This window comes from Trichomonas vaginalis, chromosome IV (genome assembly GCF_026262505.1).
Source record: "Trichomonas vaginalis G3 chromosome IV, whole genome shotgun sequence".
Taxonomy (NCBI): domain Eukaryota; phylum Parabasalia; order Trichomonadida; family Trichomonadidae; genus Trichomonas; species Trichomonas vaginalis.
This window is the reverse complement of record NC_067206.1, coordinates 35707647-35731333: the sequence shown is the minus strand read 5'-3', so window position 1 is coordinate 35731333 and position 23687 is coordinate 35707647. Positions and strand designations below refer to the sequence as shown.

The window sequence follows — 23687 nt, the reverse complement described above, 5'->3', positions numbered from 1 at the left end:
GTGGGGAACGATAAGGAAATTGAGAGCTCCCCAGCCCCTCCCGGTGAATCCCCACAGTGGGGAAAACAAAAATAAAAAACTAAGTTTTTTTAGTCATTTTATTGAAATTTTTATTTTTTTGGAAGGAAAAAATGAAGAAAAAGCGCAATTTATACGAGTGAAATATAAGTATTTTAGCTATTCTAGCTATATACTATGTTTTTCCCTAATTTTAATTTTCTCCGCTTCGCGGAAATATTTTTGGATCCCCACTTTTGCAAAAGTGGGGGAATTCAATTTTTTGAGAGAATTGTGGGAAAACCGTTCCCCTTCACTTTGGGTTATGCAAAAACTAGCATTCTGTAATTGATAGAGCCGCAAGAGTATCACTTTGACCGAGGGGGAACTTATCCCCGGAGGTTTGGTGCGGTCAAAAACGATCTTCTAGTTGGACGCATATAATTTTCAAATTCTGAATTTGCGGTCCATGATTCAAATATCATAATAATCAGCTTAGCAAAAATTAAATCACACGTTTTTTGTCTCACGATAGCTTCATTTTATTTATTTTCAATACAAAATCCTTAAAAAAATACTAAACAGCTATGATTATATTCAAATATATAAACAACATTTACTAATTCTTCATGTATTTTGCGCTCTCATCTAAAATTTGGCTTAATGTCATAGAATTTGGGACTTTCTTATGAGTAATGGTATTAAGTTTTTACTAAGCAGACATTTACAAAGCTAAAATTATTTATTTTCAATCTAATGCTTGATCTTTTACCTATAAAAATTCGATAATGAGTGATTTTTTCTTTTTTTAGTCAAAATACAAGTATGAATCTGTAATAAAATTTCATGGTCATATGAACGATGATAAAGTTATAAGCCAAAAGAGTGATAAAAGTGTAAAATTAAATTTTATAAGTCTAGTATAGCTCTGAGAATACTTTATCGAAAGTACTCGAGAGCTAAACAAAATTGGCGTTAAGATTAAGGAAACGATGCCCAAATTTTGGCGAATTAAAATATAGATAATGAAATAAACTTGTTGTACGCTAAATTTATAATGAGACGTCTTTGTTAATGTCTGCTATGTCAAGATATCCAAGTGGATCTGATGGTATATATAGCAGGAATGCATTTTAATTTATAGTTAAAACCGTTTTTATCGTTTTTATTTCATATCACATGGCTGTACCCCCAATAAATTTTTTCCCCGTCGATTTGTAAAGTTCCCCACTTTTAGCATCCTTAAATATTCATAAAGATTTTCCAAAAATATGATACCGCAAAATTAAAAAAGTGACGTCTTGAGTGGAGTCAAAGGTCGAAATTGCTAGCTAAATGTTTTTTTTAGCGAAATTGCGTATTGTACGTTTTTTTTCGCAAAACGAAACCCTTATTAAAAGAGATAAATCAGTTTATTGCAAAACCGAAAAAATTGAATGTAACTGAATTACACGGAATTTCACATCATTATTTTAAATGAATACTGTTGATAAATACTATGTCAATGAAAAAGCCCTTGAAGAAGCTGTTAAGGAGAACATGAAACGAACTGGATTTAAGCCCAAAGATTGCGACGCTTATAAATGGTTGAAATCTTTTTTCGGAGATAAATTCAGCAGTGATGATGTCAAAAATCTTTCTTTAGTAATAAATGACAAGCTAGGAATTCAGTTTGGGCGAGAATATTATCGCAGAAAGAAGACTTGCATCTACTGGATTCAATTAAATTTCCAAGAAATTAAGGAAAAGTGGCCAAATTTTGCTATAGCCACTACTCATAAAGATATAAATGGCTCAGATAAAGTTGTTATTATTCCTCATCCATGAAAACTTAAGATCCAGACAAATTTCCTAAGGCAAATGTACCTAATGTATGTTCTCAAAGCTTATTAGGATTATTTCTTATATGTATCTTTTTTATTGATTAAATATTCATTTTAAATGGAAATTGTATCTCTTTGCATGACTGTGATTTTTCAATGCCGAGTGAATTATATTTTTGCTAGTTTGAAAGGAATCCCATTCATTAATTTAAAATAATTCTATAACTCGTAGTAATTTTGGTTCTGTAGTAAAAGAAAATAAACCAATGAAAACTTTTGTATGTGTCGCGAAGCTGTCACCCAGTTGCTTAATGTAATTCCTCAAATTTATTCCATACAGAATGTTCACCAAAAATAGTGCAAAAGATACATTAAATTCATTGATTGAATCCATAAAATCCTCAATCTCTAAGCAATTGATTCGGAATGAATGAAAAAAAAACTTGAATAAAACAAGCATCTTGATGAAAATTCTATTGCCATCGACATTTACATTGTTATTGCATCATTTTATATCTATTAACTTAATCAAAATTCATATTTTATATCCGAAATAAAGGTAACTAAACTCCTTTCGCCGATCCGATTTGCCCCATATTTAAAATATAGCTTGCATATGTAGAAGAAAAGCTAATTTTGAAGTACGCCCGAAATCCACCAACAGGATTTCGAGCTACTAAAAAGGTACTTTTAAATGTGATTTTTTTTTATAAAAAATTAAATTTATTTTAAGATCAGACTAAAAACTAATTTTATGGAAAATCTATATCGACAAATTTATTACTTATTGGGTATATAGATTTTTTGATTATGGCGATTATGTCTGATATGTAGGGTTGTTAGATTCCCGACGATAGGTGTCTTGGAAGATTTGCCTGGTGTCATCATAGTGTCTTTAAATCAAAAATTTTATTTTGGAGTTAGTTTTATTGATTTTTCAATAAAAAACATTTCTAAAACAAGAAAATAAAACGATAAAATATTTATATTTTATATAAGGATCTTATATATTTAAAATAAATATCATTTTATTTTTTTCATTGGTGTCTGTCAAACCATAATACACTATTCAAAAAATTCAATGTGTCTTGCGGTTTCAAAAGACACCTTCAAATTGAACGATAGCACAGACACTATTGAATTTTACCCATTGTATTTAGTTTTTACCCTTTTTATTTTTAAGAATTAATGACTGAAACAGCCGTTTTGCTATGACCTCAATCACTTTTATTTATTATTTTAAATATTATTTAATTTTATTATTTGAATAGGCCAACTTATATTTGAGAAGCTCAATTTGAGACCACTTAATACATTGAAATATCATAAATATTGAAATATTAAAAAGTGTATTTCAAAATATTGAAATTATAAAAATTTATAATACTGAAATTGAGACAAATTAATAAATTCAATGTGTTTTTTTTGAAATAACTCTCAAATATTATTTTTTTGTTTATTTAATGATGAATAAATATGATGCTTTAGTCAATCATAAAAACTAATTTAAGTTTAAAATAATGAAAGGATAATTTGATCGTTTTTTAAAATACAATTATTTTTGATGATTTGCAAGAATCTTTGAAAAGAATATAATATAGGTTCTATTTTTGTAAAATTTATCCAAATCATGTATTACATAAATTACGATTAAAACGATGAAAGAACCAAAAAGTGTGTTTTGTGTTTTGTTGTTGCGTGTTGGATGCGGGATCCTGTTATTTCCGAAATCGACAAAAAATTTGGAAATTTAATTTCCGAAATCGAAATTATATTAATGTTTTTAATATTCTTATATCAAAAGGATTAAAGTTCATTAAGAGAAAAACAATTCTTCTTCTTCAATCTATTGGCGCATTTATTTCTACACGCCAATAAGGAAGGGAAAATTATAAGACACCATGGTGTCTTCAAAACGCTAATTTTTGATATTTTTAACAACCCTAACTGATATGCTTCCAATAAGCCAAAACACATTTCATACTGATTTCTATAAAAGGTATCTTTATTATAGAAGTGTAAGCTATATCTGTTTGAAAAAAAAAAAAAAAAAAAAAAAAAAAGGTAGTGGGGCTTCCAGGGGCTGCGCCCCTTCTAGCCCTGAAGATGTTTAGTATAAATGAAGTTTTTATTCGGAAAATTGTTAGTCTTCTGGTGTGAATTCGGAGGACTCTTCTTGGATTGAGTCTTGTATTTCCTCCTCTTCTTCCTCCTCCATTGCTTCTGGGAAGAAGTCTTCTTCTGGGTCGAAAACATTATATAATGTGTAATTGAATGACACATTATATCTTTCTTTGAGTTCGCTCCTGACAAAGAACTTAGTTCCAGGAATACAGAAGACTTCTGTGCGTTGGAAAAGCTGATGTCCTGGAACGAATTTGGCAATTAGAGACTTCTTTTTTCCGAATTGTTCAGGAGTTTTCATGACGACAGTAACAACATCTCCATCTGCGAGGTCTTGTTGTTCTTCGGAAAGGTAAAGAGCAATGATATGAATGGTTGCTGCGTTGAATTCGAGAAAGTCGAATTCAAATTGTGTTGTCGTATAACATTCAAACCATTTTGTACAGTTGTCTCCGAACTCGTCCTCGTATTCATCTTTGTCATATCCGTAACTAAAGACTTGAAATTCGGCAATTCTCTTGTCGAATGACCGTTGGATGGAACGAGGAAGATTTTGACGAACTTGGTATAAAGTTCTCAACATTATAAGCTTAGTAAATGTTGGAAAATACTGAACTAAGACATCGCTAAGCTCAATTGGACTTGGAATTGTCTTAGTAAGTTCAATTGAACTAGTAATTGCTTTGTTCAGAACTTCACAGAACTGAGTATTGTATGTAGCGTCTGGTTGTGTGTTTTCTTCGGCGTCTTTGAGATATTTAGAGCAAATTTGTTGAAGAATTTCTCTTAATTCGCTGTTAGACCTTTGGCGGTTATTCTAACCGCTGTGCCGGTTCTTGGAGGTTGTGGGGCTTTGGCTTTGGTTAGCGGTTGAGAATTGTTAATGTTTGAATTGTTTGCGACACTTTTTCTTCCTTCCATTATGAAAAATGAACTTTTTTTTCGGACTACTCATAGAAAAGTTTAAAATAAACCGTTTTCGTCAACGGTAACCCCTCTATTTTTTTATTTTATTTAATAGTTACCGTTGGAAAACCGTTCCATCTCAAATATTGAATGAACTATAAACGTTTTTTGTTTTCTATATATACTTTTTTGTCCAACGGTAAAACTTTTTACACAACGGTTTTTGAGAGTCGTCGCCGTTGACTTTTTTGTAGAGCACTCAAAATAGTATACTTTGTCCGGACAAGTAAGGGTCTATCGTCGCTACAGGAAAAGTTACAGGCGTTCCAAGGAAGTATACTTTGAGAAGCCTTTTCCCCTTATAGAATGAGATAGGACGGTTATTTTACAAAACTGACAACACTTTGACCGAGTAGTTTTTTGTGCTGAACAAAAAGTGTCATATAAACATCTGTCAAAAACCGCTTTTTAACTTCACTTAAAATGCCACGTAAGCTACGTAAGAATATACGTAAGAGGAAGAGAGCATTGAAACATCCAATAGTAAAACTGACACCACAACAACAGTTGCAACAACAAATAATGAATGACCCCACTATGTTGCAACAAATGTCAAGCAATCCTATGCTTTTAACCGAGTTCTTGGTGCACAGAGTGGAGGTTTAAGAGCGGCACTTTTAGCGAAAATGGCAGGCTATGGTGGAGCTGCAGACGGAACAGCTTATAACCCTCAAAGTCAAATGAATTTGAGTTCACTCAAAAATCAAATATCAGATGTCAAAAAGTCAAACATAGACATACAGAAGCAAATAAGTGAAAACGAAAAGAAACTAGAATATGACAGACACACAAAGAAACTCAATGAGTTAAACGTAGAGAAAAAGAAGAAAGAAGAACAACTGAAAGAACTAAGTACAGAGGAATATGCGAAAAAAGTGTCAGAAAAAGCAGCAGAAGTAGCAAAAATGGAACAAGATGTTGTAAATTTGAAAAACCATACTACTCGATATAAAGTACTGAAAGATGAAGAAATAAAACAAAAAGCCCTGAAGACATATATGGATAGCGATGAGTAAAAAGAAGTTGAAGCAACTGTAAAGGCAGAAAAACTTTTACAGTTGCAAAACCAAACCGTACAGTATGAAAACTTAGCACAAGAAAGTAAAAATAACGACGCAGCCATGCAAAAGGCAATGAAAAGCGCAGAATATATAAAAGCTAACAATGACTGGTTAGATGCCCAAGCCAACGCTAAAGCAGCCCAACTCATAGGGTCAATAAGGACAAAAATACAAGCGGATGAAGACAGTTCAAATGAAGCTTTAACGAATGCTGACTTTAAGAACGCCTTCGAAGCTCTTCATAGTAAGGTGAAACAAGTGAACGACTTCTCATCTGGAAAGAAACTGAAGTCTGAAGGTTTCGACAAAGAGTTAAGAGAAGTAGCACAAAATATGACGAAAATAACAGATGCAGCAACGAGACAGGCAGTTCAAAGTGCCTATGACGCCGTTAGAGCAACTGTTGTGAAAAGTCAAGAAAAAGAGTTACAACAGACCAAAACAGACTTAGTAAATGCTTTCTTAAGAACGAAAAGTCAGGTAGGACATTACGCTGCAGATGGAACATATGTGCCAGCTGGTGGAACTTATATACCACCAAACCCTCCAAGAGAAGCACCTGCACCAGGACTACCTAGAACATTTACATCGTCACATGGACACAGACACAGGCATGCACCAAAACCAACACAACAACCAACAGTTCAAAACCCTGCACAACAACAACAACAACAACAACCAACACAACAACCAACAGTTCAAAATCCAGCACAACAACCAGCACAACAACCAACAGTTCAAAATCCTGCACAGCAACAACCACAAACAGAGCAAGGACATAAAAGAAGTAGAGAACAAGGAAACCAAGAATTCTTAAAAATGCTTAAAGAAGAGTGTGGTTTCCCAGATACTGTTGACTTTAGTGACAGATATAAAGAAGCTATTGGAAAGTTCAAGGATGGAAATACTGACCCGAACCTATTTAGCTTTATGGCTCAGCACCAAAACGGATATAATCTCAAACCTGGAAAATACAAGCTCGCTAAGGGATATGATTTAATAGCATATCATCCAAATGACATGGATGAATTTACTCCGAGATATTTGATGTCAGAGCTAAATGACAATTCAACTTTCGTCATGAAACGCGTAAAAAATAGAGACGGAACGAAAGAACAAAAGCTTATGAATGCGGATGACGTAGATAGGGAAATTGTTGAAAACGGTCTCGGAATATATGAAATGCCAGCAGATGAGGTACAAGAAACTCCACAGGAAGAAGTTCAGATACAACCAGACATGGAAGAAATAGTTCAGCAACAACAGCTAGAAGAGCCTGAAGGAAACGAACAAGTCCTTCCTTTGGAAACTAACTTCACAGAACTAGATGAAGATTTGGAACAGCCGAAAAATCTTGACCTCAACAAGAGTATGCGGAGAATATGGAATATTTCCAAGAGTCTAAAAAAAATTCGGCTGACATAGTAGAAGAATATCGAAAAATGTTTGCCGACATACAAAAAACTCCAACACCAGATGAAAATATTCAGCATAGAATGGAAGTACTGAAAGAAAATGTACACAAATACAACAACCCTTTTTACTTACGAGCATTTAACGTTCAATCTTCGGATGAACTCGGTGAAAATAAAAGGTTAAATTTCAAGAAAACATATAGAAATGAAACATTGTTTAAAGTTCATTCAGAACCTAACCAAGATGGAAACAAACCTACTTTTGTTTCTGCAGACGATGGAACTACAATGAGATGGGGTCATAAAGCTAACCCGGATAGGTGGTTCATAAACTTACAACCACAATTCCAAGAAGTTGTAGACGCAATGGAAGTCAATGGTGAACCAGATATAGCTGGTATTTTAAGCGCGGCTTTAATGCCATTGAAAGATATGAAACATGCAGATATTTTGGACCAGTATGAAATGAACATGGCTGATGGAAATATAACACCTGACGTTCTAGAACATTTATCTCAAAGAACTACACAGAACCATAGAGATGGTATATTTGGTGAAGAGTTTAGAAAGAAAGTTATGGACAGCGAAGGAAGAGAACCTATTGTACATGACCTTGCAAACGAAAGTTTACAAAAATGTCATAAAAAACTTACTTTGCAGACAATGAACCGAGAAGGGATGAATATTTAAGAAAACTCAAATGGACAGTACCAAATGAAATGTTAGTATTGAAAAACATGTTCCTTGACAAAATAAAACCAACTACAGAAATAAACGACGCAAGACTGAAAGATTGGGTAAAAGCTTTCCCATTCACAAAAGATATAGTTGGTAACATGGAAAGAAAACCAGAATGGCTACAAAAACATATATTTGGAAACGAGCATATTCCATATGGACAGCACTGTTTGAAGAGCTTGAACCGGAAACTCAGGAAAGAGTCATGCAAACAATACGCGAAGACTCAAATACAGACTATGACAAACTCTTTCTAGGATATAGGGTACCTGAGATGGGCGACCAGAGCCCAAAGGCAAAAAGGACATGGGAAATTTACAACAGACTAGGTCATGAGGCAAAGATGCAACAACTTGAAGCAGAGGGCAATGAAGGAAAAAGAAGAGTTAAAAACTCAGTCAGGAAGAAAGTAAAGCTTGGTCCACGTGGTTCTATTATGACATATAAATCCAACTATTCTAATATTTTTACTCATATGAAATGTACGCCCTCAGAATATAACGCCAACAGTTTTGGATGCTATGAATGGAAATGTTTCCGAATGGTATAAAATGCGACAATGCCATTAGAAGGTCAGAATAGTTCCTGGAACTTACGAATATACAACTGCTGTTTCTTATGGAAAACGTAGGTGAGTTTGGAGAAGGTTCTTCAACAACAGTAGAGATTGCTTGCGACAGGTTTCATATAATTTCTATTGACAACTCTTTCTTATACGTGGAACAAGACATTGAAATAAAACTTCTGCCAAGTTGTCTGACAAGAAAGGTTGCAATGGAATTTTATGTCGGATACCAATATGCTCCAGAAGTTTTCATGGGATATAAGATATATTCTAACTCTGACTTAGTTCAAACAGTAACATGGGCAAACTATGAATGGTTCGCTTTGAGAAACTCAGTACAACCACAAGCTAGAGAACAAACAGACCAGTATGCAACTATTGAGAAAATAAGAAGGACTTGACCCTAACGTTCCAGGAGTTTATGTTAACCTTTCTGGACAAACTGCAGCAGCAGTAACCAAAGTAAAATTGAAACTTAGAGTTCCTTTGTCATCTTTCCTCATCTTCAGGTTTTTAAGATACTGCCAAACTGGGCAGGAAAATTTTCTATCGAACTTACTCCAAGCAAAAATAACTTAGTCATTGCACCAACAAGACCCATTCACTCTACAGAAGTAGTGGGAACAAATAAAATGTCATTCGCCGACTTTTGCAAAAACAAAGTTGACTTAGACTTTGGTTTCTCAAACCTCAACACTGAAGTAACTATTATTTCAATGCTGCTGGAGATGCTTGGGACCCAGTTAAGTTCACATGCGAAAAATTTGAATGCAAGAGAATAGAAAGCAGACTTGCAGTCTAATGTTGGACCCAGATATTTCAAATGCTTTAGCTGCCAAATATATTGCAGTTCCACTTATGTTCCCTATACACCAAATATCTGTCAAAGACTTTGCAGGTGAAGTTGGAAACCAAAGTGCTGACCCAGGTGCAAGAACAGATATTGCTTTAACAACTGCAATGAAACATGCAGATACTATGTTTGTACTGTTCAGACGAACTATAAATGACTATTCTTGCTTCTACAACCCTGGTATTAATATCATATAAACATAGATGGCAAATACTATCCAAGAGAAGAATATTCCACAGTTGAGGATATGAGGTCATACAACTTGACATTAGATGCTATGAACTTTAACAACAACTTCACAACAACCATTAACCCTGAAATGCAAAGTTCTATTATGCCATATGTGAAAGTAATGGACTCATACAGGAGCTCAAAAAACTCAATATACAAATGGAGACCGTTCAAACTTTTGGGCTTGGCATTCCATTTGCTGACTCAGAAGACTTTATGGGGTGGTATTTCAACTGTTGGTACTGTACAAATACAATATACTGGTGACAGAGACGGTCCAGATGAATTGAAAGCAAAGAAGTTTACAAAACCAATAGCACTTTTCACGAAGATGCTCTTTTGAAGATTTCGTTCGATGAAACCTGCTGGGGCTCCTCAGATTGGTATAACGACAGCTTCCATCGAGCAGATTTTGGCAGCAGGTCAGTAAGTTGTTCTTGAACTGACTTCTCTCCGTCAAATATTGACAGTACGCCAGTTTTGACATAATATTGTATTATAAACTTTCCTTTAGAAATATCTGTAAGTTTTGTTGTTATATTTTTGTCTGCTTCAAGAACTTTCACCATCTCGGTTATACCAACTTTCTTTGCTTTATGAAAATATTTTGGTTCAGCAAAGACTGCTATTCTATAACATTTTCCATTGTTTGTGTAAAGAACTACTCTGTCAATGAACTTGTATTGTTTGTGTGTGTAAACTTTGTTTTGCTTCATTCGAAGAGATACTCAAATACGTCCATCTTTTTATTCTAAGTAAAAATGTCATTTCCGAAAAATAGAAGCGTAAGTGTTTCAAAAGGTTTAATGGCGGTGGCAGATGTGAAGTTAAATTCACCAACTCAAACAAACAGTCAAAGTGTTGTTGTCAATGTCAAGAAAGAGATGTTGAAGTGGGGAAACCATACGAAGACGAAGATGGTATAACAATGTTCCTGTAAAAGAACAACCAACATATCCTGAAGTTAGCAGAGACTTAAGTTCTGTTGCAGATATTCGAAACGACTACCAACAACTTAAAGACAAACTTAAAACTCAGGAGAAGATTTGTCAGCTTTGGGTATAATGTTAAACTTGGTTGACACAACCCTGTAAAAGTGAACTCATATGTCATCGCACCTCATGAAATTTTGAAAGAACTATTGAAACTTTTGACAGAGGCAGACGATATAAACATCAAAGAAATAGAACCCGACATTGTTGCTGTGGTGTTTCATATAATGTCATTGACAAGATATACGTTATGAAAGGAGGTGAAACGTTGAACTTAAAATATAGTTTCCCAGACGTCATAAAAATATTTGACGACCACAACATTTCATTAAAATTTACTTGCTAAGTAAATGGCAGAAGACATATGGTTTATACTATTACGACTAAAAACCCTGAGTCATATAATTCTATAACAACAAACTTACAAAGTCCTCAAGGACGATATTGTAAACTGACCTTAAACACGATGACGACTAAAGCCTGTTTTGCTCTTTTGACACCAGAAGATTTATTGTTGTGAATGGTAAAAAATACTCTTTGAAGATACTTACTCAGATATACCACCAACAGGTTTTGTTGACTTATTTAATACTTTAAGGACGGATGTAACATGTGCTGCAACTAGAGCAGGTTTCATTATGTTTGGATGTCCGACTGAGTTTACTATAAACGATATGAGCTATAATACAAAACTTATATCTGGTTTTTACTACCAACAGTTTCCTATAACAGGAAAAGGTGTCATACAAGGAATGTCTATTCCATTGACTTTAAGTACACCTATTTTATATATTGTTTCAAACTTAGGTTCAAAGTGTTATTCGAATGTCGACAGAAACTACTATGACCAAAAGATACTCATGCGTATAAACAACACTTTCTCTGCTGGTTTGCCTATTGTTCATTCGAATGCAGAGTTTTCAGCTTTAGTAAACTCAAACACTTTAGCAAACATAAACTTAACCTTAGTTGACGCAAACTTTGTTCCTGTAAAACTTTTATGTCCTATGTATTTGTCAATGACGGCAGAAAGTTTCGAATTGGAAGATGCAACTGGTGAAAGTATTGTATTACAAGAACAACTTCAACAACAAATAGCTCAAGAACAACAAATGCAACAAATGGCAACAACAAAAGTCAAGAATAAAAAAAATATTTTTTTTATTTTTATAAAAATGTACAGAATAGACGTTTCAGATTTTTATGACTTCCAAGCGTTCAGAAATATGTGTCCATTTAGAGACTATAACAAAGCAGTCGAGAATTTGAAACGTTTAGTCATTTATGTTGACTCTGCCCCAGAATGTTATGTCATGAAAGAATGGGATGTTGTCTTTAACAAACCAAGAGCAACAATAGTTTCAGAACAAGAATGTAGACAGAAACTTAAGAAAATAAAAGTCGTACAAGTTGGCATGAAGATGTTAGATGCTTGGGATATCTTATTGTCAAAGTTAGAAGATTTTTCAGTTCGTGGTATAAAGTTCTATACACCTTCTCCAAACTTCTATTCTATCTTCACTGGATATAAATACGAACAAGTAGAATGGAAAGAAAATATTATAGAAGCTTGGTTAGACCATGTCAAAGAAATTATATGCAATGGAAACGAAAAGGTTATGAGTATATCTTATGTTGGTTTGCAAACATCTTACAACATCCAAGTGCTAAAAATGAAACTGCTCTCATTATAATTGGAAAACAAGGAACTGGTAAGAACACTTTCTTTACAGATATCTTATGCAAACTGTTAGAAGGCTATTCGAACCCGAATATGACAAACTTAGAAAACATCTGCGGCAATTTAACTCCTCAATAGAGAATATGAAACTTATAGTTGCAATGAACTTCAAAGTATAGATACAACAAAAGTTTTGAACTCAGATGCTTTGAAGAGTCTTATAACAGACAAAGTTGGAGTTGTTGAAAGAAAGTATAAAGACCAAAGAGTTTGTGAAAATGTTGCAAACTTCATTATGGTTTCAAACAATACTGTTCCGATGAAGTTAGAAAGTTCTGACAGAAGATATGTAGTTGTCAGAACGTCAGATTCTCATATGCAAGATACAGAATATTTTGACGACTTAGCAGAAACTTTGACATCTGACTTTTACAACCACTTGTTCTCATATTTCATGACATTAGATATTTCAAAGTTCAATCCAAGACAAATTCCACATACCGAAGAAAGACAAACATTGTTAGAAGCAAACAAGAGTGTATATGAACTGTTTATAGATGAGACTAACTTTGAGTGTTTAGATGAAAGGTCATTGTACGATGAATATAAACAATATTGTCAGAGATATGGTTATATGACAGCGTCTAAACGAACATTCTTGGCAAATGTCAAAAGTCTTTTAGACGTACAGAATGGTGTATATACAAAGAAAAATTTTTCTGAGTAAATTTAAAAAAAAATATTTTTTTATCCGATAGAAAAGATGACAGAAAAATTAACTTTTTACATAGCGCCAGACCCTTCTTGCCCACATCTTTTTAAGCCACAATATATAGACATAGAACTAAATAGTGAAGGCGAAATTCTACAAACAGAAGAAAGCGAAATTCCACAAACAGAAGAAACATATAGAGACCTAGATAACGAAAATGGATATGCGCTATTCTGGTTAGATTGTCCTTATGAAATGTATGAAAAAAAGGCTTTATATGAAGAATATAGAAAATATTGTCATGAAAACGATATAAGCCCAAGCTCTAGAGAAAAATTCTATGCTGGTATAAAACATCTTTTCGAAGTTCGGAATGGCAAATATAGAAAGAAATAATTTTTCTGAGTAAATTTTAAAAAAAATATTTTTTTATCCGATAGAAAAGATGACGAAATTCATCTCAGTAAACAAGTACATGTCAGGACTTAAAGAAGAACTAGACCCATTCACATATTTGAATGTTTACTTCTACCATTTTGAAAAGTCTTCATTCAGCAAAGTTTGGAACATCGAACCAGTTAAGTTTGCTATTGTGACTAAAAATGGTGCGAAATTTGAAGACTTAGACATTGACGGTATGTTGACAGTCAAAGAAAATTTTGACAGAAAGTTCTCAAACTCGAAGAAGGTAAAGCATACAAACTTGTTATACCTTATGAACCAAAGAAAGCAGACGACTATGAATATTATGAGTCTAAAGTTGTAGAAGTTCAAGGTAAATTGGGTAAAAAGATTTTAGAGTCTAAGCCAGTGTTTGCTCCTAAAGAGGAAGAGAACATTGACATCGACCCAGAAATGTTCTAAAAATAAAATTTTATTTTTACATGTCAAATTTCTTTTTCTCTGGAACTGGTTCAGGTTCTTTCTTCTCTTCTACTTTTTTCTCTTTCTTTTCTTTCTTTTCTTTCTTCTTCTTCTTCTCTGGTGGAGTTATGTCAAACTTCTCAGAACCATATTTTTGTAAAAGTGCTTTGTCATTTAATAGCTCTTCTATTCTGTTTTCTATTTCATTTTCAAGAACAGCGCATGTGTCTTCTTTGCATTCTAAGAACTTTTGTTGGACTTCATCTTTCCAATCGGCGTCATCTCTGTCAACAAGTCTGTCATTGACAAACTTAAAGACTTCTCTGCCTAATGTTTTATGGTTCTTGTCATATTCCCAGAAACAGAACTTTAGAACAAATTCACCTTTCTTGTTTACACTATGTAAGATTTTATGGTCGACAGATGTTTTGCTGTCGAAAAGCTTGTCTCGAATATAGATAGCGAAATCGCTAGACATTTTCTAAAAGATAAAAATTTTAATTTTTCTAAAAATATGTTAGAAAAAAAGTTTGCTGACATTGACAAAAAATTTGAGAATGTTTTAAACAAGAACAAGAGGAAGTTGGAAAATGCTCAGATAAAACCCATACATGACAAGTTCCTATTTGCTCAGAATGGTATAACAGGTCTAATTGCACCGCCTGGGTCGGGTAAGACTTTCACTTATCTTAAAATGGCTGCACAACAACAAGAACTAGATGAGAAGAACCCATTCTATGAGTTAGTTGTTATTTGTAGTACTTCTGGTCAATTTGACCAAACCGTCAATTCGTTCAAAGATATTATAAAGAAGTCTAAGTTAGTATGTATAAAGGATACTGAGTTGTTAGATTGGATAAAGAAGTACCAAAGAAGAGTTTTGAAGTATAATGCTATAAATGAGTATATAAATTCGAAGTTTAAAGACCCAAATGAGGAAATGCAGAGAATATTAGAGAAGAAACACTTCAGAAACAAACAGAAAGAGATAGAATACATTTCGAAGAAATTGCAATCTTACGATTGGAAACGTACCCTCATAGATGTCTTCTTATCTTAGATGACTTTGCTTCTCATCCTTTGTTAAAGAATAGAGAACAAGATATGTGTCGAATTCTTAAGAAGCTCAGACACTTTAACATCTCAGTTGTCATTTGTGTACAGACAGCCAAGAGTTTAAGTAAGGATGTAAAGAGAATCCTTACTGACATTGTACTTTTCCCTGGATTGTCCGAAGACGATTTCATGGAACTTATGAAAGAGTCCATGGCAGGTAAGTTTGACAGACATGAACTATGGGAGAAGTACAAAGTCATACAAGACCCTCATACTTCTTTCAGAATTCATATCTACGCAAACAAAGTTCAAATTGTAAAAAGTCAAGCTTGAAAAATAAAGAGTTTTGGCGACCAGGGTTTTTTCACTACTCGCTGTTCTTCTCTCGGTTTTCCGAGGGAAGCAAGCATATGTCATTTTACTCAGAATTTTGTTGCTGAATTCAATAAAAATAATGTTTAGGGTAGATGGGTATATCTAACCCGATTTCTAACCTCATTTCTACCCCAGTTATTTTATAAACGTTTCACATGGTAAACGTTATTTTTTAAATTTTGTGAAAACTCAACGGTTTGACACAAGCCCTAAAAATTATTTTACTCAGAATTTTGTTGCTGAATTCAATAAAAATATATTTTAGGGTAGAAGGTTAGATATACCCTCTTTTCTACCCTCTTTTCTACCCTCTTGAATTTTCATGAATTTTCATGAATTTTATAACCGTTTCACATGGTAAACATTGTGAATTCGTGAAATTCTAAACAATTTCGTAGCTTCTATTTCTTCTGTCAGTATGTCAAAAGTTTTAACGATACCGAAAGTCTCTTTATATTTCTTCTTGACGTCAGATAGAAGGAAATCGTCAGCAGTTGGATAGTTTTTGTTCAGAAATTCTAACATGTCCATTTTATTTTCTGCTGGCTTTTCTGCTTCTTTCTTTAAGTCAGCATAGTCGTTTCTCATTCTTTCTATCTCTTTGACGGAGTAGTTATATTTCCTCATTGCTGCTTTACATTTTGAACATTGCGGGTTCATTTTTGCGTTATATTCTGAAACCTTACCTGCTAGAACAACTAAGGCGTCAATGGTTTTCTTTAACTCAAAAGTTGCTGGTTTTATCTGTTCGTTCCATACTTTACCTCTTTTATCTTTATCTCTTATTTCCCAAACACATTTTGCAACTAACGAAACAAAGTTGTCGTAGGTCTTAAATTCTTCAGATTTGTATATGTCAGAGATGTTCTTATATACCATATCGCAATCTTTGTCCATGACTTTGTGGTTGCAATGAAATCCAAGGAATTCATAGTTTACCTTTCGTATGAACTTCTTTATTTCTACTGAGTCAGTTGCTTTGACTTCTATTTCATCGAATTCTGGAATAGTGAGTTTTTGTTGTTGGATTTCAGGCAATTTGGGTAAATGGTCAATAATGTCCTGCATTTCATAAAGATACTGTTCATTTGTTTCATCTTTCGCACTACAGTCTAAATTACTTGTTAAAAGTTCTTGCTTTATCTTCTGGATTTCTGTCTCAAAAGTATATGAAGAAGGAATGAAGCTTTTCATTTCTACTAACATTGAAGTTGGGTTCATGACTAACGAGTTTGGTGCTGTTGTTGCTAACATGTTCTTACAATAAAAATAAAAAAATATTTTTTTTAAAAAAACCAACTTTATTTTTTATTTCGGGAAAACTCATGACAAATTCAAGAGGGTAGAAAAGAGGTTAGAAATCGGGTTATATCTAACCTTCTACCCTAAACATTATTTTTGCCGAATTCTGTATAAAACTCATGACAAATTCATGAGGGTAGAAAAGAGGTTAGAAATCGGGTTATATCTAACCTTCTACCCTAAACATTATTTTTTGGGTGTAAAATTCAAATTGTAAAAAGTCAAGCTTGAAAAATCTAAGTGTTTAGTCTTAGTAAGATGGTAGCTTCTTAAAGCATATGCCGTCCTTGAGTTTTATGTACGTGAAGAGAAGTACAATGAATTCAATTACGAGTACAATTGCAATGACAACTAAGGCAACTATTTTTGTCTTTTGCCAGCAAGAGTACTTCTTCTCTTCCAATGGTTCGGCAGAACTATACTCACTCATGAGAAATGCCAAAACGGTTTAATAGAAAAAGTGTCATTTTTTTCATGTCCGAAGACTCGAAGGTGCAACACTTCCAAAATACCGACGAACTCAGAAGAGCAGCATGGCAGTATCTTCTTGACAACTTCTTTGAGTTCTCCAGGTACACCTTGGAAAATGCTGAAGAACTCCGACACAGAGAATTTGGAGAAATTGCACTCCAATACTACCTTGACAAACAAAGGGTAAACAAAGGGTAAAATAAGACTAAAAACTTAACGTTTAAAAAGTGACATTTTTAATGAGCTCCGAGTCACCGAGAAAACTTGGTCAGATGTTAGCAGCTTACTTCCCTGAGGAGGATGGAAGCGTTACATACATAAGGTTCAAAAACAACGAACCTGGAATTGCGTACCAAATTCGCAATTACATGACCGTGGAAGAGTACGAAAGGTTCCTACAAGAGAAACCAGCTCTAAACAACTCAGAAAAGAAAGAATAAAAAGTTTAACTCGTAATTGTTTATTTTTTTACTTGTATGGGCAAGCTGCAAGAATGAAGTCGACTATCTCAGTCTTTGTCTTGACCAGTTGGACTGCTCTTGCGAGTATGTCTGTTTTGCGGTCTCCAGCTGGTGTCTGACCTTCGTAATTGCGCATGTTCTTGAGAGCTCCAACTGTAAATGGCTGTAAGATGAAGAGTCTCTCAGACTGCTTGAGGTAGTCGTCTCTGTCTTTGACCGAATCTGTGGTACGAGTCGAATCGGTCGATTTGAGGGAAGAGACTGAAAGCCTGTCGTCTTCCATTGGAGCTGTAGCATACTCTTTGCGTAAGCGGTTCAGACCTTCTTCGAAGTCTTGGTCTCTCTTCGATTGGGATTGAGATTGGAATTGGAATTGGGGTGGAGGGTTTGACATGAACATCCAAGGGTTAGGGCAGTAAGGCATAGGCTGAGGAGGGTAGTTCGGGAAGCCTTGTGGTGGGTAGTAACATTGAGGTGGAAATTGGTAGTAATTTGGTGGAGGTACTTGCTGGAACTGAGGTTGCTGAGGTGCAGGGGCTGGTGCTTTAGGTTCCTCTGGCTTGGGAATGGACTCGGTTGGTGGTACGTCGGACATTGTCTTGAAAAAATAAAAGACTTGTCTTGAAAAAGTAAAAGACTTGTCTTGAAAAAGTAAAAGACTTGTCTTGAAAAAGTAAAAGACTTGTCTTGAAAAAGTAAAAGACTTGTCTTGAAAAAGTAAAAGACTTGTCTTGAAAAAGTAAAAGACTTGTCTTGAAAAAGTGAAAGACTTGTCTTGAAAAAGTACGGGTATCGTCTTCAATCAAGACCACTGTTCTCAAATTTGAGAACTTTACACCAAAAATTTTCTTGAAAAATAACGGGTCTTGTCTTGAAAAAGTAAAAGACTTGTCTTGAAAAAGTAAAAGACTTGTCTTGAAAAAGTAAAAGACTTGTCTTGAAAAAGTAAAAGACTTGTCTTGAAAAAGTAAAAGACTTGTCTTGAAAAAGTAAAAGACTTGTCTTGAAACAATGACCGACATAGACCCAGCAGATGAGGCAATCTACCTTATAGAGATAAATGAGCTAGTTAGGAACTACCTGAGCCATCTGAAGTCAAACAGGACCATTGCAGGCTGGGTGTCTGGAAGAGGTGCGCTTAAAATTGAAATTGACACCGGAATTGTCCTGCAAATACCAGAAAACACTCCTGTAGACGACATAAAAGAGATGAAGAAAGAAACCCTCTTGAAGTTCTTTGCAAAGCGTCCGTGGATACAACTTCCAAACAGAGAGAACCCAACTGTACGAATTGCCCAAATTCTCAGAGGACTCTTACACTTCTCGGGTCAGGCGTTCTTCATAAACACAGAAGGCGACATCGTACCTTTACAGTAAACATCTATATGGCACGCTTTGAGTAAAAACATTTTTTTCATTTTTGAATGAAGCAAGTTAAATTCGTCCCACACCAATCTCAATGGACCGATGAAGAGTTTCAAGCTATGGTTGAAGGTGTTGAGAACGACATAGACGGCGAACTTGAAGGAGCTCAAATCACAATTGCAACCAAAATTGCAGGAGTCAAGGAACAGATAGCTCCACTTAAAGCTACCAAAGCTACTCTTGACCTCATGGATAGTTACCGTTTAGAAGTAAAGAGTGGAATAAGACAATTAAAATTAAAACTTCTAAACTACGAAGCTATACTCCAAAAGTTAGCAGAAATGAGAAGACTTTACCAGAGCTACTTACATGTAAGGGACTTACCTTCAAGCAATCCGACCAAAGATGAATTTTCTGACATTGTCCCAATTTTGTCCGAAAGTCAGCTCAGATGTTTTGAACTGCTCCCAACATATCCAGAATATGAACGTTTGCCTGAACTCTTCCGCAATCTCAAAAAACGTTTTTTGGTTCTCATGTTCGAAACTTTTATCGGAAGAGACAACAAACGTTCAGAAGAAGAACAAGATATTATTTTAAACTTGTTGTATGACTTAACCGTCATAACAAGCTTTTTGAAGTAAAACCGTCATTCTCAAACCACTTCATTTTTTCGATGTCCGAACAAGCACCGAAGCCGAACACAATAGCAGATGTCCTTTCATGGTTGCCAGACAAGCGCCCAGTTCAAATTCAAATTGCCCAATTGAAAGTTCATCTGACAAACACCATTAAGACTATCCAAAGTAGTCTTATGGAAGAGATGACCAATCTCAAAGCCGATGTCCTCATGAACCAAGCTTCCAATGAGAAAGTCCTGAACGATTTAACGGAAACCTTGCGCATTTACGCGAGAGAGAACCGAGACCTTGCCAGACTCATCTACCGTTTCTTCGAAGAGATAGATGCCATCTGGAAGGTACTCGGAAAGGACAGAACCTCCAACACCGTAATTCGTGAACACAAATTGAAGAAGGAATTTCGAGGAAGAAGAGAAACAGAGAAGAGAAGAGGAAGAAGAGGAAGAAGAGAAACACGAAGAAGAGGAAGTTTGGGCAACCCTTGTTGCCGATGACACTTACGAAATTTCCCAACCCTACCCATACAAATCCGCAACAGGGAGACCGGCAAGGTTCTTACCCCAGTCCTCAACAACTTGGGACACTTGAACCTTACCTTCGGAATCGCGGTTCAATTTCCATGGGCAAGCTTGTCGCAATTCAATGGGTTCCAAATCCACAAGAAGACGAAGGTCAGACACATTGACGGTGACAAGCTCAACAACCGTAAGGAGAACCTCGAGTGGTTCTAAGAGTAAAAAAATTTTATTTTAGGGGGAAACCCCAAGTAAATTTAGGTGTTTATTTGGATAAGTATGTAAATTAAGGTCAATTTGCAAAATTAGTTCCCGACCTTTGAATTGGACTCTTTCGTCATCCCAGTTGCGTAGGAGGTCGTCCCAGAGGAGTTGGTAGAATTGCCATTCCAAGGACGATTTGTCCTCCCAGGCATTGAGGATGTACTGCTCGTAGAGTCTCATGACCTCTGCCTTGCACCAGACACCCTCTCCCTTGGAACGTAAGGCTTCTTCGAAGTGCTCGAATGCGATTGGCTGCGGGACCATCTGAAATGACACTTTTTGTCCGTTTGGTCAATGTTCGTGTCTCGTGTCATAGTCGACGAAAATACAAACAAACAGGTTATATATGAGTTTGAGACCAAGAATGGTGTAACTCGACCTGTCCGATTCAAAGACTCCGAGGGCGACCATGAAATTAAACGGAAATTAGCTAGGAAGGAATATAAAAATTTTTTATTTCATGCAATGTTTTATTTCTGTGCCGTCTTCAAGTATGCCCCAATACTTACGCTTGGAGAGGACATGAACTTCGGTGAAAATTTTGTCCAATTTGAATCGACCCATCTTTTCACCGACTAAACCCATTTCAATGAGTTTGTTGTATCCTTCTTCGTTCGTCATGAGTGCGTCAATGTTTTCATAGTAAACCACAACTTTGGATTTGACTTCGGAGAAGAATTTGTTGTAGTTGTCAAGGACTGCCTTTGCGAACTGAGGGTAAGACCAATGTTCGACAATAGGTTTTACTGTGGTTACTAAGCCACCTTGACCTTGAGTAAATTCGTATTTCAAAACAAAAGGGAGAACCTTTCAACAAAGTTGTCGACCTTCTCATAGTGTTTACTCTTCATCTTTTGAGGTTTTTTAATGGAATATCCCCATGTCGAATTCATAAGCAATTTGATTGTCATTGCAAGTTTGGGGTTTGAAGCTTTCCTAATATCATAGAGTTGTTGTATGACTTTTCCAACTGTATAGTTCCTTCCTGGGAACTCACCGTCTTCGTTTGGAATTCCAGTCGGGATATATTGGACGAACCTCATGTATGCAGCGTTAAGGTCGACATAGTATATCTTTTCGTTTGAGTCGAACTTGTCGCAACCAATGGGTCCAGTTCGTGGAAATTCAAGTGAGTCTCTTATCTTCTGAGAAACTTCGCCTGCTATCTCATAAACATCGTCGAAGCAACCTGTTTCATATAAAACCTTCTGACCTAACTCCGATGCTCTCCAATACAATTTGACGTCAATTGGATGTCTCAATGGAAGTTTGTTTATAGCATCTTGAAGTTCTTGCAACCTCATTGGAAGTTCTTCTGGTTCAGGTTGGTATCCGAACAATCCAACTCCTTTTGGAACAGTGTACTTCTTTTGTACTAGAACTTTGTCTGGAACAACTTTTGGTCTTGCTAACAGTGAAAAGTTTGTTTCGTCTTTTGGTACAAAAGTTTCTGTCAGCTTGTCATCTGGAATTGGTTCCAACAAACCTTTCTCGAAAAGAATGTTTACAGCTCTGACAATGTTGCACTTGCCTTTTCCGAACAATGGGTTTGTAAGACTTTCGTTCAACATGAAGTGGTTGTGGACAATTACAATCTTCAACCATGGTAATTTGTCAACAACATAGTCGTCGTGTGAAGAACCTTTCTCAGTCGGAATGTTAACTCGGATATTGACATTTGCCAACGGTGCAATTTTTGCCAATTGACCTCTGAGAATGTACCTTGTCTTCACACATGACTCAAGATACTTCATCTTCTCATCTGTAACAAGACCAGAGTTCCTGAGACATGTAAGAATGCAAGGTTCATTGACAATTGTTTCAATTGAATTGTAAATTCCATACCTTGTCAAGTCAATGTCAGACTTATTTATGAACGGGAAGTATCCAGCATGTTGTCTGACTGCTTGAGGGTTAGGTTGGTACCATTCGAACTTGACACTTGCAATTCCTTCAATTGCATTCAAAATGTCTGAGTCGGAGTCAACCATTTGTTCTCTCTTTGTAGTCTTGAAAGCGTCAAGAAGTTGTGCGCTGTTGTTCATTGCCATGCGCATAGTAAATTGTGACCATCCAAATCTGTTACGGTTAGTCTGAGATTGTATCCTTTCTTATTTCCGTCTTGTTGCAGCAAGTACTCCCATGAAGCCTTCTTTGTTCTTTCCTTCGTCAAAGTTTAACTGTAAAGGTTTCGACCAGATGTAATTTGACTTCTAACTTCACGATACTTTTATATGCATATCTTGTTCTTCCATGGAGCATGTGTCTTCACCTTTTCCTTTTTTCCTTCTCAAAGGATGCAATTGTTCGTCATGTTTCCAGTAGAATCTGGCAAAGCCGTCGTGTCCTTCAACTTGAGGTTCACTAACATCGAAAGGCATGTCCATAAGACGTTCTTCTTCTAACCTCTCTAGTCTGTTTGGATAATTTGGCACGTGCTGTTTCCAAATCCATTTCGTAGCGACCAGCAATTTGTCATAGACTTTTATGGGTCTTCCCTTCCTATATTTAAACTTCTTCGAAAAACTCTCCAACCATATCTTTGCAACTCTGCTTTTATTCTAGCAGATTTTCTATCCATTCTATATGGGGGCATTTTTATAAAAATAAAAAATGTTTTTTTTCTTTACTTTACATAACACCCGCTGCCATAAGTCTTTTGACGCCAACCCATACCAGCTAATGAAGGTTGACTTGGTTTAGTTTGGAAACTAAACTTTGTTTTGGTTTATCTTCAGTTTTTGGTTTTCTTCTTCTATCGGTTTTTCGTCACTTTTCGGTTCCTCTGACTTTACTTCACTTGCAGGAACAGTTGTGTCGTCAACATCTTCATAAATATCATATGCCATTTGTTTTTGTTTTCCTTTCAACTTTTTGTGTTTGTTGTAAAGTTTAGAATATTTCGACTCTAAGTCAATGAGATGTTCTATAATGAACTGTTGGTCAGTGAAGTAAACTTTTCCATCTGTTGTCTCGAAAGCTCCTTCAGACTTCAATATTTTATTTGTGAGAGTCTGTTTCTTTTTTGAGATACTAGCCGTTCCATTTCTATGAAAAGTGACTTTATAGTTAGGGTTTGTATTTCCAGACCTGGCACTTTCTATTATTGAATTTTTCTCTTCATCTGTAAGTTCTTTGACAGGTTTTGACAATGGTTCTGAACTTTTTGTTTGTGGTGTCAAATCTACCGTTTCAACTTCTTCGGTCATTTCATC

At 35.3% G+C, this 23687-nt stretch overlaps 10 protein-coding genes and 5 pseudogenes across 15 annotated transcripts, besides 2 other annotated features; 10 read left to right on the top strand and 5 right to left on the bottom strand.

Moving 5' to 3' along the window:
• Positions 1-83: 83 nt before the first annotated feature.
• Positions 84-2852, top strand: TVAGG3_0228410 (uncharacterized protein; the record flags this gene model as incomplete). The annotated part of the gene is made up of 1 exon (XM_001324498.2): positions 1474-1824. One exon carries the CDS (start codon positions 1474-1476, stop codon positions 1822-1824), a length of 351 nt encoding a protein of 116 aa, XP_001324533.1.
• A 1004-nt stretch (positions 2853-3856) lies between these two features.
• Positions 3857-3954: a terminal%2Cinverted (terminal inverted repeat of Maverick-3 transposon ID:TVAGG3_0228330).
• Positions 3857-16701: a mobile genetic element.
• Positions 3964-4527, bottom strand: TVAGG3_0228400 (uncharacterized protein; the record flags this gene model as incomplete). Its single annotated transcript, XM_001324497.1, has 1 exon — positions 3964-4527. The coding sequence occupies one exon, from the start codon at positions 4525-4527 to the stop codon at positions 3964-3966; it is 564 nt and encodes a 187-aa protein (XP_001324532.1).
• TVAGG3_0228390 (protein of unknown function, DUF4106 family) lies at positions 6305-7179 on the top strand (the record flags this gene model as incomplete). The annotated part of the gene is made up of 1 exon (XM_051227245.1): positions 6305-7179. A coding segment is annotated over one exon (875 nt), but the record flags the coding sequence as incomplete, so codon positions are not given.
• Positions 8330-9090, top strand: TVAGG3_0228380 (annotated as a pseudogene). The gene has a single exon. A coding segment is annotated over exon 1 (761 nt).
• On the top strand, positions 9458-10116 carry TVAGG3_0228370 (annotated as a pseudogene). The gene has a single exon. A coding segment is annotated over exon 1 (659 nt).
• TVAGG3_0228360 (uncharacterized protein) lies at positions 13210-13554 on the top strand (the record flags this gene model as incomplete). Its single annotated transcript, XM_001293672.2, has 1 exon — positions 13210-13554. One exon carries the CDS (start codon positions 13210-13212, stop codon positions 13552-13554), a length of 345 nt encoding a protein of 114 aa, XP_001293673.2.
• TVAGG3_0228350 (uncharacterized protein) lies at positions 14039-14500 on the bottom strand (the record flags this gene model as incomplete). Its single annotated transcript, XM_001285560.2, has 1 exon — positions 14039-14500. One exon carries the CDS (start codon positions 14498-14500, stop codon positions 14039-14041), a length of 462 nt encoding a protein of 153 aa, XP_001285561.2.
• On the top strand, positions 15127-15411 carry TVAGG3_0228340 (protein of unknown function, DUF4106 family; the record flags this gene model as incomplete). Its single annotated transcript, XM_051227244.1, has 1 exon — positions 15127-15411. One exon carries the CDS (start codon positions 15127-15129, stop codon positions 15409-15411), a length of 285 nt encoding a protein of 94 aa, XP_051112230.1.
• A 764-nt stretch (positions 16702-17465) lies between the features above and the next one.
• Positions 17466-17666, top strand: TVAGG3_0228320 (uncharacterized protein; the record flags this gene model as incomplete). Its single annotated transcript, XM_051227243.1, has 1 exon — positions 17466-17666. One exon carries the CDS (start codon positions 17466-17468, stop codon positions 17664-17666), a length of 201 nt encoding a protein of 66 aa, XP_051112229.1.
• Positions 17667-17694: 28 nt separating this feature from the next.
• On the bottom strand, positions 17695-18282 carry TVAGG3_0228310 (uncharacterized protein; the record flags this gene model as incomplete). Its single annotated transcript, XM_001288699.2, has 1 exon — positions 17695-18282. The coding sequence occupies one exon, from the start codon at positions 18280-18282 to the stop codon at positions 17695-17697; it is 588 nt and encodes a 195-aa protein (XP_001288700.2).
• A 416-nt stretch (positions 18283-18698) lies between these two features.
• On the top strand, positions 18699-19064 carry TVAGG3_0228300 (uncharacterized protein; the record flags this gene model as incomplete). Its single annotated transcript, XM_051227242.1, has 1 exon — positions 18699-19064. One exon carries the CDS (start codon positions 18699-18701, stop codon positions 19062-19064), a length of 366 nt encoding a protein of 121 aa, XP_051112228.1.
• A 47-nt stretch (positions 19065-19111) lies between these two features.
• Positions 19112-19696, top strand: TVAGG3_0228290 (uncharacterized protein; the record flags this gene model as incomplete). The annotated part of the gene is made up of 1 exon (XM_051227241.1): positions 19112-19696. One exon carries the CDS (start codon positions 19112-19114, stop codon positions 19694-19696), a length of 585 nt encoding a protein of 194 aa, XP_051112227.1.
• Positions 19697-19728: 32 nt separating this feature from the next.
• On the top strand, positions 19729-20424 carry TVAGG3_0228280 (annotated as a pseudogene). The gene has a single exon. A coding segment is annotated over exon 1 (696 nt).
• Positions 20425-20925: 501 nt separating this feature from the next.
• TVAGG3_0228270 lies at positions 20926-22523 on the bottom strand (annotated as a pseudogene). Its single transcript has one exon. A coding segment is annotated over exon 1 (1598 nt).
• Positions 22524-23151: 628 nt separating this feature from the next.
• Positions 23152-23681, bottom strand: TVAGG3_0228260 (annotated as a pseudogene). The gene has a single exon. A coding segment is annotated over exon 1 (530 nt).
• Positions 23682-23687: the final 6 nt, after the last annotated feature.